The sequence below is a fragment of the Brettanomyces nanus genome, chromosome 3, assembly GCF_011074865.1.
Source record: "Brettanomyces nanus chromosome 3, complete sequence".
Classification (NCBI taxonomy): domain Eukaryota; kingdom Fungi; phylum Ascomycota; class Pichiomycetes; order Pichiales; family Pichiaceae; genus Brettanomyces; species Brettanomyces nanus.
In genome coordinates this window covers 280,804-294,817 of record NC_052376.1, presented here as the reverse complement: position 1 = coordinate 294,817, position 14,014 = coordinate 280,804, and the positions used below count along the sequence as shown (strand labels likewise).

Here is a 14,014-nt window from a genome sequence, read left to right as displayed (position 1 = left end):
AATCCCTAATGAAGGTGAGAAGGAGAGATCTGAACAACAATTAACACCACGATCAGATCTCTTCTTGAAAAATTCCATTCACTCCACCTATCAGCTTTTTATGGAAAAAACACAGAGACAGGAGGAGCAGATCAAGGAGAGGGTAATTAAATTTGAGGTTTCCTTACAGCCTCGAAACAAGCTTTTAAAGGAGTACATTAAAAGGATTTTGGAGAGTAGCCGAAATAAATCCAGGACTTCGGAACAAGATAATGACCAACAAATACGGATCATATCAGAATTGAGTACTTTTATCAGATTCTTCAAAAACTATGGACTGTTAATGGTGCTCAGATCTATTAGCCTTCTCCATGAATTCTCTCAGGTTTTGAGCGAAAATGGTAGCAAAAATAGAGCCAAAATAATTACAGCCAAACAAATCATAGATCAGTTTCAAGAAATGAGACAAATCCACCAGCAAGTTCTTCTGTCGCAACTTAAAGACACAACTGAGCTTGCCAGTGAACTAGGGAAGAATACTGCAACAGAGAAAATCCTTAAAAGGATGTATCGACAGTAAATAGAAACGTGAGGTCCCCCAGCGATTCCCCAGCCTACTAGGGCAGTGATATCTAAGCCGCACTTGGAGACGAGATAAAAATATCTCTAGATATTATAGCGTCCCAAAGAGGAATGATATGGAACAGATACAATTTTATATAGTTATAGCATAGTCAAATATGAATGAAGCGTAAGTATTTAACTGAAGTAATATGAAAGCAATACAGGATACTAACAACAAAAGACAATAGTGACAAGATTCAACTACTGGATTTGCTTCGATCTATGGAATGCGACCAATACTATGAACTATTTGAAAAAAATGATATCAATATTGAGCTCTTATCATCGATGGACAGGCCTGCATTAAAAGAGCTTGGAGTCACCAAAGTAGGTGATCGTCTGAGGGTTCAGATTCTCATATCATTACTAAACATTGAAAAAATTCGATCCAAGGTGCCGATGCATGAACTTGTCGAGGCTATTAAAGTGGCATACTCTGCACTTACTGGCGTCGACGATGATATTGGTGTCAAGATAAATAATAATAGAGAGGAAAGAAGACAGAGGAAACATCAGAAAGCAGGGCAGCAGCAGCAAAATGATTCACAAAATAACTATTCATTGCACAATGAGATTACGGTGATTACTCAAGATGGACAAGACTATAGAGTGGATATCACTGACTGTTATACATCATCGGCCATCAAAAGAAATATTTTACAACAAACGACGACATCGGGGCCGCTAATAGCGGACGAATGGTCTACATACTATCGAGATAAGTCAAATTCTGTACACTTGATGTTCAATATTGAGCTGGCTACAGTGTGCAACTCACCCGGAAGAGAGGAAAAAAGCCGGATTATCTTTTGCCGAACTGGTGAAGCGCCGTCACAGGCCGCTATAGAGAAGTCGAATGAAATAATAGCAAAGAGTGAGACATCCAGTGCTGAACAGAACCAGAGAAGCTCCATGATTATGAGAAATATGATCGGACAGAGACCTCCTAGTCAGCTTATTTCGACAAATTTGGGAGAGTATTTTCCAGAAGTAGGCCCCACCGAGTTGAAGAAAGTGATGCGTAATTCATATAGACTCTCCATGTATGGCAGCCGAGTTCTTCAACAACAAGCTCGTCAGAGTCCGGTTAACGGAGAAATTAGTAGAAGAAACAGTCGCATGAAACGGAACTCGATTTACTCAAATTACTCAATGATTAGTCGACCTGAGTCGGTTGCTAGTGGTTTAACTGCTCTTAGTAGTGGAGTAGGGTACGCAATGAGGATCAATCAAACCGTTGGGGATGTTCTACTATCGAATAGTAATGCTATAGAGGAGGAAGAAGAGGAAGAGGAAGAAGAGAAAGAAGAGGAAGGAGAAGAGGAAGAAGAGGAAAAGAAAGAGGAAGATGTTGCAAAAACACTCAACCTAGGCAACAGTACGTTTAAGTCAGCACGAGCATCTGTAGATGATACTGGTACCATCAAAAAAGAGGATGTACGGACTTCATCATTCATTAAGCTTCTTGATGAAGATGAATATGAGGCAGAAGATTTAATGGATGCATATGGAGACATGAGCCTAAGTGAAAATGCGGAGGACGAACCAAGAACCTCTTCAGTGATGAGTATACTGACCAGTGAGCTTAACCACGGCCCATCAATTTGGCATAAGGGGTCAAAGATAGGTCAAGGCTCGTATGGATCTGTGTACTTAGGTTTGGATGGGCTTACAGGAGAGTTGATGGCAGTTAAAGAAGTTGACTTACCTACATCATCAGAGGATTCTAAAAATAAAATGGTGACAGCACTAAAAAGAGAAATGGAACTTCTTAGGGAGCTTCACCACGAGAATATTGTTAGGTACTTAGGATCAGCCTCCGATTCTTCCAAGATGTATATTTTCCTTGAGTATATTCCTGGTGGTAGTGTATCTTCTATGCTCCATACGTATGGTCCTTTTGAAGAGCCGTTGATTAGAAACTTCCTGACACAGGTTCTCATCGGTGTTAGATACCTTCACAACAACGGCATTATACATAGAGATATTAAGGGAGCCAATATCTTGATAGATATCAACGGTACTGTGAAAATTGGAGATTTCGGAATCTCAAAGAGAATTACACCTTCAAATAAAGTGGATCCTGTTGAAGAAGAGCAGATAAAGCAGAGCAAAAGAGCGTCTTTCCAAGGTTCTGTTTATTGGATGGCACCCGAGGTTGTCAAACAGGTCGCATCTACGGAGAAATCAGATATTTGGTCTACGGGATGCCTTGCTATTGAGATGTTCACAGCCAAACATCCATATCCTGAATTTTCGCAGATGCAGGCTATTTTCAGGATTGGCACACTGACTTTACCAAAGTATCCATCAGGATGCAGTGATTCTGCCCGGGATTTCTTAGATCTGGCATTCGAAACTGACTACAGGAAGAGGGTCAGTGCCACCAATTTGTTGAAGCATCCATTTTTTAAACCGCTGTTCAATATGAGGGAGAAGCAGAGGAAGTAAGAGAGCAACCACCATGCGCTTATATAATCAATACATAGTATTTTTTTTTTTGGTCCTCTCTTTAGACGCCCCGCAATCGAGGCTTGACTATATAAACTAAGCCTGTTGAAGGTAAAGTTCACAGGTCTACATACACTCTTTATGTTCTTAGTGACTCATTGATTTGCAAATGCTCCTTTTCGCCTTTATAATAATACTTTATATTGCAGTGATAATGTCCAAACCAAGTTTGAATGTCAATGAGAAGAAGGACGTGTTGCAATCTAAACAAAACAAAGAGACCAAACAGGCCAAACACGACAGAGAGGACAGAGAGGACCCATTCGCCGGAATGGAGGGACTTAAGGCCAAAATAGGTGATAAGTTGATCGATTTGGACGATGTTCGACTCAGAAAGCCTCATAGCGTTCGACCAAGAGTCAAGAACAACGCGGGAGGATTGCTAGAGACTGGAGATCATCGTCCTGGTACACAGTGACGGAATAAAAAATGGGAGTGTATCAAAGAAGGAAAAATAACATGGGGCCTAAGTAATTTTTGTATAAGGTTAATTTGATCGAAGCGAAGCGATGTCATTTTGTTAGACTATCCTCTGTATTTTGTTCTTTGACCATGATTCGATTACGCCCATTTGGCCTTAGTAGGGTTATTAAGAGGGCCATTTTCTACTTATTGATCGCTGCGTCAGTGCTGACGTTCGTGGTTATACGAGGGGGCGTATATTCTTCTCCGTATCCCTTAATAGTGGACAGACCGATAGTGGATCGTGTAGTCACCGATGTTCGATTATCCACGTGCTACAGCATATTAGGGAAAATCCCTCGTTGTAGGCTCACATTGGATGATGGATCATCGTGGACCAGAGTGCCGAAGGATATTTTGCTTGGGAGCAAGTGGTACAAGAAGGTGTTTATGGATTATAGAACTGCGAATACACAAAAAGCTGCCAAATTGGACATCCATGTGGTTAATGAGGTGAGAGTAGGTGATAAACTGAAGGATAAATCGTGGAAAAATGTTGGATATGGAATGTGGATCAAGAAAGATGCTTATATTGATACGGAAAGCATTACGGGGATGGATGTTTTGTTTGGCAGAATGGCAGTAGAGCCCAGACAGGGATGGGATTTGATTGAACAATCATTGAAGGTTTCTGGAAAACATCTGGAGAATGAAGAATTAACAGAAGAGTCTCGATTGAAGAAAGACTGGCATATATATGACACAGAGTGCTATTTGACAGTAAGAAAAGGAAGAAAGAAAGAGCCTGTTCAACGTACAACATCGCTTAGCTTTGTAGATCACAAGTTCAAAATTCTTCAGATAGCGGATATTCATCTTGTGGCTGGATTTGGTCGTTGTAGAGATCCATGGCCCGATATTGAAAATAGACAGAAGAACAAATGCTTAGGAGATCTGAAAACGATACAGTTTGTGGAAAGGGTTTTAGACCTTGAAAAACCCAACTTTGTGATATTCACAGGTGACCAAGTATTTGGAAGCGAGTCCAAAGACTTTGAGACGGCCATTTTCAAAGCCGTAAAGCCTGTAATAGATCGTAAAATTCCGTATGCTATGGTGATGGGAAACCACGACTCGGAAGGTTCGTTGAGTCGAGAGCAGATCTATCAGCTTCTAGATACACTTCCTTACTCCATATCTAAGGCAGGGCCCGAAGAAATTAGTGGAGTGGGTAATTATCACCTAACAGTTACGAGTGATAAAGACACCGAAAATAAGGACCTTATACTATACCTGTTAGACTCCCATTCGTATACACATTCAAAGGTTCCAGGGTACGATTATATAAAAGAGGATCAGAAAGAGTTTGTGAGGATGGAATATGAAAACGAGACGAAGTTATGGGGGGATATTCCAATGGCAATGGGATTCTTTCATATCCCATTACCGGAATATCGTGAATACAAGAATGAACATGGCCAGGCAAGACCAATGGTGGGCCAGTACAAGGAAGGGTGTACTGCTCCCATCTATAACTCACATATGTTTGAATTGTTTAAGGAGATAGGAGTTTCTGTAGTGTCTGTTGGTCACGATCATTGCAATGATTATTGCCTTGATTATAATGGTGTATGGCTTTGCTACGGAGGAGGAGGTGGAGAAGGAGGATACGCTGGATATGGAGGAACTACGAGAAGATTGAGGGTATTTGAAATAGATAACGAAAGATACAGCATTACAAGTTGGAAGAGGCTTCAGACCAATCCCGAGGAGATATTTGATGAGCAGATTTTACAGGAGCGGCAGCAGGAGTAGTAGCAGTCAGATCTGCTGACTTAACTAGTAGTGCATTTAATGAATATACTAAAATGGATTTTGTAGATTCGACCCGTCGATTACAAGGAATAAGACTATATCGAGTCTTGATTTCTTTTACCTGTCTGTACACCAATCTTATTAGAAGAGGTATCATCATGAGCACAATCAAGACGCCGACATCGCCTCTTCCGAAGCTACCCGATCAAACTGCTGTAAGTGAATCTTCTACACCGGTGAAGGTAGCGAACAAAACTCCTGCTGATTCACCTAGTAGAGCTTCTATCAACACTACTACCTCTAAGAATGAAGTTTCATCGGATTCAGAAATCTTCACTTCGGAGATTAATGCATGCTGCTTGCACTACCTTGTGAACGAATGCGTTCCACTTTCAATGAGAGTGCAGGAGAAGTTAATGAAGAACGAAACTGATCTTGGAGCTCTGATGAAGAACTTGAAGTTAAAGGACCAGAACATTAGAGGATCCGAGGAGATCAAAGAGGATACAAAGTCGTCCAAGGGCCCTTCAGACTCTCATACAAGGGAATTTTTGGCTGGAAGAGTGGATTACATGAATGACGAGAAGTACCTTGACGTCAATAGTCTCTATAGAATAGAGGGCTACGGATTTGAGATTGGCTTCAAAATCACCGATTGCTTGATATACGACAAAAGTGTCAAAGAGGGCCTCACTGTGAAGATGGTGGACTCTTTGGAGATCCTGAAATTCATTTGCAGAGACGTGTGGAAGGTGTTTTATGGAAAACAGATGGATAACCTTCGAACTAATCACTTGGGAACCTTTGTGCTTATCGACAATGCCTTCAAACCTCTTACACATTTCTACAGTGGTAAAGGCGAAGAGGATACACTAAATAAAGTTACGCCATTCCTTCAATTTCCTTCCGGTTTGATAAGGGGAATACTGTGGAGTCTTAGTGTGGAATCGGTGGTGAAGGCCGAGGTTATCAACGGCAAGGTTCCTGGAATTTCGTTTACTGTTCAGACCAACTTCGATACAAAGGAGTGAAGACGCAGATTCATTATAATATAATAGATATAATATCAAAACCCTAATACTTCCCAATTCGGAAGATTCTCTTTTGTTTTCGGACTCGATTCAGCGCTTAAAAATTATTGTAGAATCCTTAATTACCTCGTTTGTCCCAATCCCTTTTCCTTCTTCACAGTTGAACCACACCTGCAAACCAGTGATAACCAAAGCTAATCTGCAATTAAGATGCCTGTTCACTCCGATACGGCCCCTAAAGCCAACTACCAACCATTTCCAGTTCCTCCGAGGATGGCCTCTTCTGGTTATCCGAGAATTTCCTTGCCTATGGCACCATTGGTTCCTATGATAACCCCTCTGATTCCTTTGACCTCAATGGCAGCCTCTATGGCATCAATGGCAGCTTCCATGGCCTCGATGGCGGCTACCATGGTCTCGATGGCTCCTTTGGCCTCAATGGCTCCTTTGTTCCCGATGGCTGCTGAGATTTCACCAAGATCTCCAGCAGCTAAACCAAAAACTCCGCAGATGGCCTCTCCTGCAAAGCGTTCACTGCAAAAATGCACGAAGCCGGCGGCCCACACTGATGTAACCGACTGCTACCCTTCTGTGGGTTACTATCCACTGATCTATTACGTTAATAATGCCAATGTTAACGCACAACAAAGAGAAAAGGTCAGGAAGAGCACCAATAAGGGTGAAAATAATTTAAAAACAGGTTTGAATGACTCCAAGAAGGGTATTAAGAAGATTCCTACCTCTGCCACAAGCCCAGCCTTCAATCCGGAAATTAGATTGATTTCATCAGAAACTAATTCGAACCCTCCTCTTTTGGATGCTGTATCTACAGAAGGAACTCACTCATCCAACAGTGCAAATACGTTGGTCGAGGTGAGCTCAAAGTCCCCAGTGAAAAACAAATCACTTGAGGCACCGACTGAAACAGTCGAGTCAACAATCAAGGCACCAGCCAAAAGATCAATAAAGGAAACAGCCGAGGGTGCAGCCAAAGTACCAGCCGAGGTACCAGCCGAAGCCAATACCTTGGAACCCATCGCTAGAGAACAATCACCAAAGAAAATTGCAAGACCAAAAATAAAATCACCACTTCAAGTCATTGCTTCCTCAGTCGTAGAGGCTCCAGCTTCACTAATCTCTAGAGGAGCCGGAAACTTGCCAACATCTAAGAAAACTCCAAGCCAGATTGAGAAAACATGTCTCAACGTAGTTGCAGACAAGGAAACCGAAGAGAACTTGCAAAGGCTTAGAGTGAAGTATAAGAACATCATGCTAACCGAAGAGGAAATAATCAAGATTTCAGAGCTGCCAGAGCAAGAAAATCATGCAACAGCTACCAAAGGCCTACTGAATCATCCTCCAGAAATTCACCAAGGAACTCCCAAGGTTAAGCATAGAGCAGCACCAAAGTTCAAGAGTATGCCTAGACTTAAGCCTCAGCTCCAGCCTAATTTATCCCTCAATGCAGAGCCAGTTCCCAATCCTGAACTAGTCTCTCTGGCATCTCCCAAGCTTGAACCATTTTTTAATGCGACCCATAATGCTAATATCATACCTGAGATAATTCATAGGGTTGAGCATAAAGAAGCTTCACAGATTGAGTCTAAGAAAACTTGTGACCCTAAGAAAAAGGAAGCGATGAAGGTAGAAGATGCACGTAAAGAAACTTCTAAGCCATGCAGACCAGAGCTTCAGAAGGGAATAAAAGAGAAGTACAAAGAGCAGCATCTGAGAGCTGAGAAGTTGATTGCAGAGAAAGAAAAATCAAACCCAAGGAAAATGACAGAGAAAGAGGAAAGAACGTCAAAACTCAAGGCTATGAAAAAAGCCAAGGCTGAAGCAGAATCAGCCATACAGAAAGATGAAGGTGTTCGCAAGAAATACAATGTTCGTGGCAAGACTTTTGAGATCGATCCAGAAAGCCAAAGGTTATACAACCTCCTTGTAGCCAGAACCGTACCGAAAGGAAGAAAAGCCACATCCATTGAAGAGATAGAAGCCAGACGCCAAGGAATCGAGAATAAGGATCTTCCACCGCTGTCAGATATCGACAAGTTTGGTTTCGAGTATGCTCTAAAGATGCAGGACGAAAGAGATGAATTAGCCACCAAAAACAGAGACGTCAATGTGAAGGCTGAACTCCTAGTAAAAATTGTCGATGGAGTGACCAAAGACTTCGTATGCGATCCTGAATTGAACAAACTGTGCTCAGAGGGTTATGGACATCAGTTAACAAAGCTATCCACCGAAGAGAGAATAGACCGAAAATATAGGGCCATTCTTCGTGCCCTTGATGAGAGTGGACCACAATCAAGCCCTAGAGAGTATCTTACTCTCCCCAAGACCATTCACGGTATTCCATTTAAAGAGATTGATGAGGCAGTGTGGGGTGACAAGAAACTTTCACAGAGCAAGGACTCATTCACTGCCACTGTGAGTAGTGTGCTTAACAATTGGTTTCAAACAATTATAGAAGGGGATGCTTATAAAGAAGACCCTGAGATGGCTATGATTGTATCCACAATAGCAAACACTGCTTGGCTAGAAGAAACTATTAATCAAATATTTTTGAATGAAGAGCAGAGGAACAATGCAAAGCCCACCACAACAAAGAAGATCAATCATCTAGCTCTAGAGCATTACAAGGGCAATCTTTTGCATCAAGGAAACGAGAAAAGCAGTTCGGGAGAATACCAGCCTTTAAGATCACATCGCTTACCCCAAAGGGTGCTCGGTGAATGGTTTAGCAAGTTTGGCAATGCGATCTTGGAATCATTTCCACAGAACGAGCAGCCGAACCACTGAAGAGCTGAAGGACCAAGAAGATTAGCTCACCTACGCAGCTGGTCTGCGCAGAGGCAAGGTAAACCCAAAGCCAGGCAATTGTACTAAAAGACCTGGAACTTGGAAAACCTTTTAACTGGCAAATTATGGAAGATGGAATCTTCAAGTTTGAAAGGAGACAGACTTTCGAGGCGATACCTAGTGGCTGTTAGTTCAGTTATCACTACGGAGGGCCCTTGAAAGTTCCCTTATAGAGTTGATATTCAAGCTTGAATTCTATTGAGTCCGGAATTTGCATTGGCCACTGCGTGGCAGTAACAATGTTCAATTGAGAGCACCTTGATAAATAACCATTATAGCAACTGCAGGGACCTTTTGATCTATAATGGATTATCTATCGAGGAGATACAGCTTCTCAATGGGCTACCTTATCTGAAAGAGTACCTATGAAGGTGGATACCTGGCGGCTGTTAGACCAGTTAATGCCATGGAGAGTTACCTTCGAGGAGTTAGAGCTCTTCCAGTAAGGACTGCACGTTGCTAAATCAAAATATCTAGCTATCTTGTAGTTTCCTTTTCAGTACACTCAGTAAATCGGTACTGTAAATTCTAACTTTCAAGGTCATAACCAGCTATAACAACAGATCCTGCGTTTTGAACGACTTCCAACTATCGATAAACTCTTGCACTTTCGTTGTTCTCTCTCTCTTTTCCTCATATCCCTACTTCACTAATATGATGGTGAATTGTTCGATTCCGATGATGAGAGATACGGTATTATTTTTTAACAATTAGCTAATCGATTGTTGTAGAGTAGCAGTAGCGGTAGCAGTCATAATGCCAGCGTATGGATGACTGAACATGGCCGGCCTAGTTGGAGATATGCGCGGCTGTGAAAAATCATTACATCATCTTGCAGTACGATCTTATCGCTTCATCCTCTTCAGGTTCCTCGGTTGTTCTTGCACCTTAGATACCCTCCCACAGCAAAATGAACCCTGAAGATATTCCAAAGGCGCCACTAGTGGGCCGGCCGTTGCTTGTTTTCACCTCTTTCTTTGTTAGCATATCTGTATTCTTGATGGGATATGACCAAGGTTATTTCTCATCTATCTTAACTAACGAACACTTCAAGAATTATTTCGAGGACCCTAATGCTGTGCAAATAGGAACGGTAGTGGCAGTTTTGGAGATCGGTGCTCTTATCACTTCTCTTACTTTGGGATATGTGGCTGACAGATTTGGAAGAAGAAAGACAACCCAATTAGGTTGCGTACTCTTCTGTTTTGGAGGTGTGGTGCAAACTGCATCCACCTCATTCCATCATTTAGGAATAGGCCGATTTATCAGTGGTTTAGGAGTGGGATATCTCAGTGGAACAGCTCCTACATATATGTCAGAAATTGCTAGTTCGGATATGAGAGGATTACTCGGTTCAGCGCAATTTACCGGTAACGTTTTTGGATACTCGACTTCGATCTGGATTGATTATGCCTGCAGTTACTTGGACAGCAACTATTCCTTTCGAATTCCTTTAGGAATTCAAGTTTGTTTTGGCTTAATCTTATTCTTTGGCACCTTTGTCCTTGTTGAAAGCCCCCGTTGGTTACTAGAGCACGACCACGATACAGAGGGGCTTATCGTACTAGCCGATCTATTTGCCGAGGGCCAGGTCCATGACACTCTTGCTGTTGAGTCCTACAAATCTATCAAGGAGTCGGTTCTTATTGGAAGATTAGAGGGAGAATTGAGTTATATCGAAGCCATTAAAAGATATCCTAAACGAATCTTCATTGGTTGTAGTGCACAGCTGTTTGCGCAGTTCAATGGAATCAATGTAATTTCATACTATGCACCTCTTGTGTTTGAAGAAGCTGGATGGACAGGACGAGGTGCCATTTTAATGACTGGCTTCAACTCTATTCTCTACCTTTTTTCAACTCTAATTCCTTGGAGACTCTCAGAAACTTGGGGCCGTAAGCCCTTGCTTATAATGGGAGGCCTTGGTATGGGTGCAGCTTTGATTATGGTGGCCATCTTTACAAGCCTGAAATATTCTGTGTTGGTTGTCATAGGTGTAATGTGGTTCAATACTAGCTTTGGCACTAGTTGGGGTCCCATAGGTTGGCTTATAGGACCCGAAGTACTTCCAAATAAGGCTAGGGCCTCTGGTGCGGCATTAGCGACATCTACAAACTGGTTTTGCAACTTTGTGGTGGGTGAAATGGCTCCTATATTATTAGAGCTTATTAGTTGGAGACTTTACTTAATTCATGCAGCATGCTGCTTCATAAGCGCTATAACAGTGTGGAAAATGTACCCAGAGACAAAAGGATTGTCTTTAGAAGATATGGATTCAATATTTGATGATGCATCGTCATATTCCTCATCTGTTACATCTTCAACGAGTAGAATTTCTCATACAATCAATGATATTGAGTCACTTGGATCTCGACACAACAGAGCACATATGGCTCGATCTCAACCACAGACCCAATCAGGAACCTACAATGAACGTTCTCCAGTGTTAGATTCAAGAACATCAAGTTTTATGACTATGCCGCTTCCACAAGGTTCTGGAGTGATTTCAAGCTCTGCTCCTTTCATTCTTCCACAAGATATAGAACCTCCTGATTTAGAAGCAGTTTACAAGTATAAAACCGATGATAGCCGATCGATCAGAGGCTCACTGAGACGAGGTTCAGAAGCCGTTTCTTCAATATTCAAATTTGGGAAAAAGAAAGATCCACCTAATGATGGGGTTACCACAGACGACGACGTTTCAGAAAGATTTATTAGCTGATACATAACATACAAAATACACGATGACTAGACTATATTTCAGGATCTGGCAACCTTTTATAGCACGCTATGTATTTGCTACCGTTGTTTCTAGACACTTTCTTACTTTCTTCGGTAGCATTAGTCATGATACGTACACAGTCATCAGAATCTTCCCACTGCTTGTCCAGACGCTGAAAAAGAGGATGTCCGTCCAAATGATGAACCATCCATTCATGCAAGTCAAGCACATCGGTAATGGTGTAAATAATACCGCCTTCCTTCAGCACGTAAGCATATTCACTGAGCAATGTAGTGGTGACAATTCTAGCCTTATGCTTTCTTTGCTTAAAATGAGGATCCGGGAAACAAAAAAACATCTTACTGAGCTGTCCCTTATGGAAGAAGTTCGGAAGAAACTTCATAGCATTTCCACGGATGACAGCTGCATTCTGGTACACGTTTTGACCAGGAGGAGAGTTTTCTCTAAGCGCAAGGAGCCTATCTTCCACATATTGAGTCACCTGAACCCTGATCTCCATTCCTAGAATCAAAGTATCGGAAAATTCAGCGGCCAATGCTACCGTTAAACCACCGAAGCCACATCCAATATCTGTTATCTGCACTTCCCTGCTGATCTTTCCAGGGGCCATGACTTTTTCGTCATGATAATAAGGATATAATTTAGCCCAATCCATCTGATTTGGACTCATGGGATATTCTAAGCTGTGGTCAGAAAAAGGATTTGAATGAGCCCTTTGGCGATAGAACCTCTTTCTAGGCATCTTGATCTCTGCATCCATCTTCCGCTTTTGAGAGTCCACCTTGGCAATTCGAACATGCTTCTGTTCAAGTTTTTGAAGAGTCTGCCGTTCTTCCTCCTTGTGTTCTCTGTACTGCTTTCTCTTCGATGTCATCTTACGGAAGGGAAAGAAGAATAAAAAGACCATTAAGAAAAATATGGTCTAAACCGCACCCCTGAAAAATTTCAATCAAGAACTGAAAAATGAAGATCCGCACCCCCTAAAAAAACCATCAAAAAATGTCAATGCTACAAGATCATTCTAAGGCCTACCTCTCCAAACTATCGATTGAAGCTCAATGCTTTGATATCTACAAGCTATACAATATATATAAATTAAATGTTCCTATTCAGGTATTTCGTCAGTTTTAACATCGGCTTCTTTTTTCTCCATTTCGTTTTTTCTAGATTCAAGCGTCATTGCCAAATTTGTAGGAGCAGATTCTAAAGCTCTCACGATACCAGCACCAGAACTCATGGAAAGCAAACCGACCAACTGAGAACGAAGTTCGGGAAGTGATGGAAGATCTTTGAACTCTCCAATTTTGTCCAAATCAACGTATCGCTGGCCCACTTTACCCCCCATTAGAAATAACTTCTCCTTCTGGGCTTTCAGCACTCTCCACACTTCTTTAACAGCCTTTGGATCTAAATCCTTAATCATTATGAGAGCAGTAGGTCCCTTCAACAAAGGCTCCAAAGGATGTCTCGTCTTCTTTCTTTTGACCTGCCTCATGGCGGCTTTAGAAATTGGATCCTCATGGTTCGAAGCCCTTAAATAATGCCTAAAGATAGAGGACTTTAGTTTACGGAACTGGATATCCTTACTGATCTTATGGAGCTCTTTCCTGATTTGCTCGTTATCAGATGAGAGAAGATTGTTATGATGAGCAAAAAGTACAATTTCATTGGTTTCCCAGAAATGCTGGTAAATTTCCATCAAATATGTCTTTCGGGAGTCTGCAGGTTTCACAGGCTTGCTTGGCTTATTGCCCTGACTGTTTGACAATGCATTGCAACACGAAGAGAACGATCTAACCGACACAGTCTCCTTTGTCAAATAGGGGCGAATCCTTATAAGAGAGGTAAAAGATCTGAAGAACATGCTGTTCAGATACCTGGAAAATACACTCACGATGGATGACAACCTTTGTTAGAGAACTTGGCTAACTCCTTCTACTTCCTCCTACAGTGAGGAAAATTTTTTTTCGTCTGCTATCATTTTCAGATCTCATCCATACACCAATATAGAGAGAGATAAGGTAGATTTTGACAATTGCTCAAC

General features: G+C 41.7%; 7 protein-coding genes across 7 annotated transcripts; 5 read left to right on the top strand and 2 right to left on the bottom strand.

Moving 5' to 3' along the window:
- Window positions 1–719: 719 nt before the first annotated feature.
- FOA43_002784 (uncharacterized protein) lies at window positions 720–3,054 on the top strand (the record flags this gene model as incomplete). The annotated part of the gene is made up of 2 exons (XM_038923067.1): window positions 720–730; window positions 792–3,054. The coding sequence occupies 2 exons, from the start codon at window positions 720–722 to the stop codon at window positions 3,052–3,054; spliced, it is 2,274 nt and encodes a 757-aa protein (XP_038778995.1).
- A 214-nt stretch (window positions 3,055–3,268) lies between these two features.
- On the top strand, window positions 3,269–5,331 carry FOA43_002783 (uncharacterized protein; the record flags this gene model as incomplete). The annotated part of the gene is made up of 2 exons (XM_038923066.1): window positions 3,269–3,521; window positions 3,800–5,331. 2 exons carry the CDS (start codon window positions 3,269–3,271, stop codon window positions 5,329–5,331), a joined length of 1,785 nt encoding a protein of 594 aa, XP_038778994.1.
- Window positions 5,332–5,489: 158 nt separating this feature from the next.
- Window positions 5,490–6,362, top strand: FOA43_002782 (uncharacterized protein; the record flags this gene model as incomplete). Its single annotated transcript, XM_038923065.1, has 1 exon — window positions 5,490–6,362. The coding sequence occupies one exon, from the start codon at window positions 5,490–5,492 to the stop codon at window positions 6,360–6,362; it is 873 nt and encodes a 290-aa protein (XP_038778993.1).
- A 210-nt stretch (window positions 6,363–6,572) lies between these two features.
- FOA43_002781 (uncharacterized protein) lies at window positions 6,573–9,167 on the top strand (the record flags this gene model as incomplete). The annotated part of the gene is made up of 1 exon (XM_038923064.1): window positions 6,573–9,167. One exon carries the CDS (start codon window positions 6,573–6,575, stop codon window positions 9,165–9,167), a length of 2,595 nt encoding a protein of 864 aa, XP_038778992.1.
- Window positions 9,168–10,137: 970 nt separating this feature from the next.
- On the top strand, window positions 10,138–11,949 carry FOA43_002780 (uncharacterized protein; the record flags this gene model as incomplete). Its single annotated transcript, XM_038923063.1, has 1 exon — window positions 10,138–11,949. One exon carries the CDS (start codon window positions 10,138–10,140, stop codon window positions 11,947–11,949), a length of 1,812 nt encoding a protein of 603 aa, XP_038778991.1.
- Window positions 11,950–11,980: 31 nt separating this feature from the next.
- TRM8 (tRNA (guanine-N(7)-)-methyltransferase (tRNA(m7G46)-methyltransferase)) lies at window positions 11,981–12,844 on the bottom strand (the record flags this gene model as incomplete). Its single annotated transcript, XM_038923062.1, has 1 exon — window positions 11,981–12,844. One exon carries the CDS (start codon window positions 12,842–12,844, stop codon window positions 11,981–11,983), a length of 864 nt encoding a protein of 287 aa, XP_038778990.1.
- Window positions 12,845–13,075: 231 nt separating this feature from the next.
- FOA43_002778 (uncharacterized protein) lies at window positions 13,076–13,834 on the bottom strand (the record flags this gene model as incomplete). The annotated part of the gene is made up of 1 exon (XM_038923061.1): window positions 13,076–13,834. One exon carries the CDS (start codon window positions 13,832–13,834, stop codon window positions 13,076–13,078), a length of 759 nt encoding a protein of 252 aa, XP_038778989.1.
- Window positions 13,835–14,014: the final 180 nt, after the last annotated feature.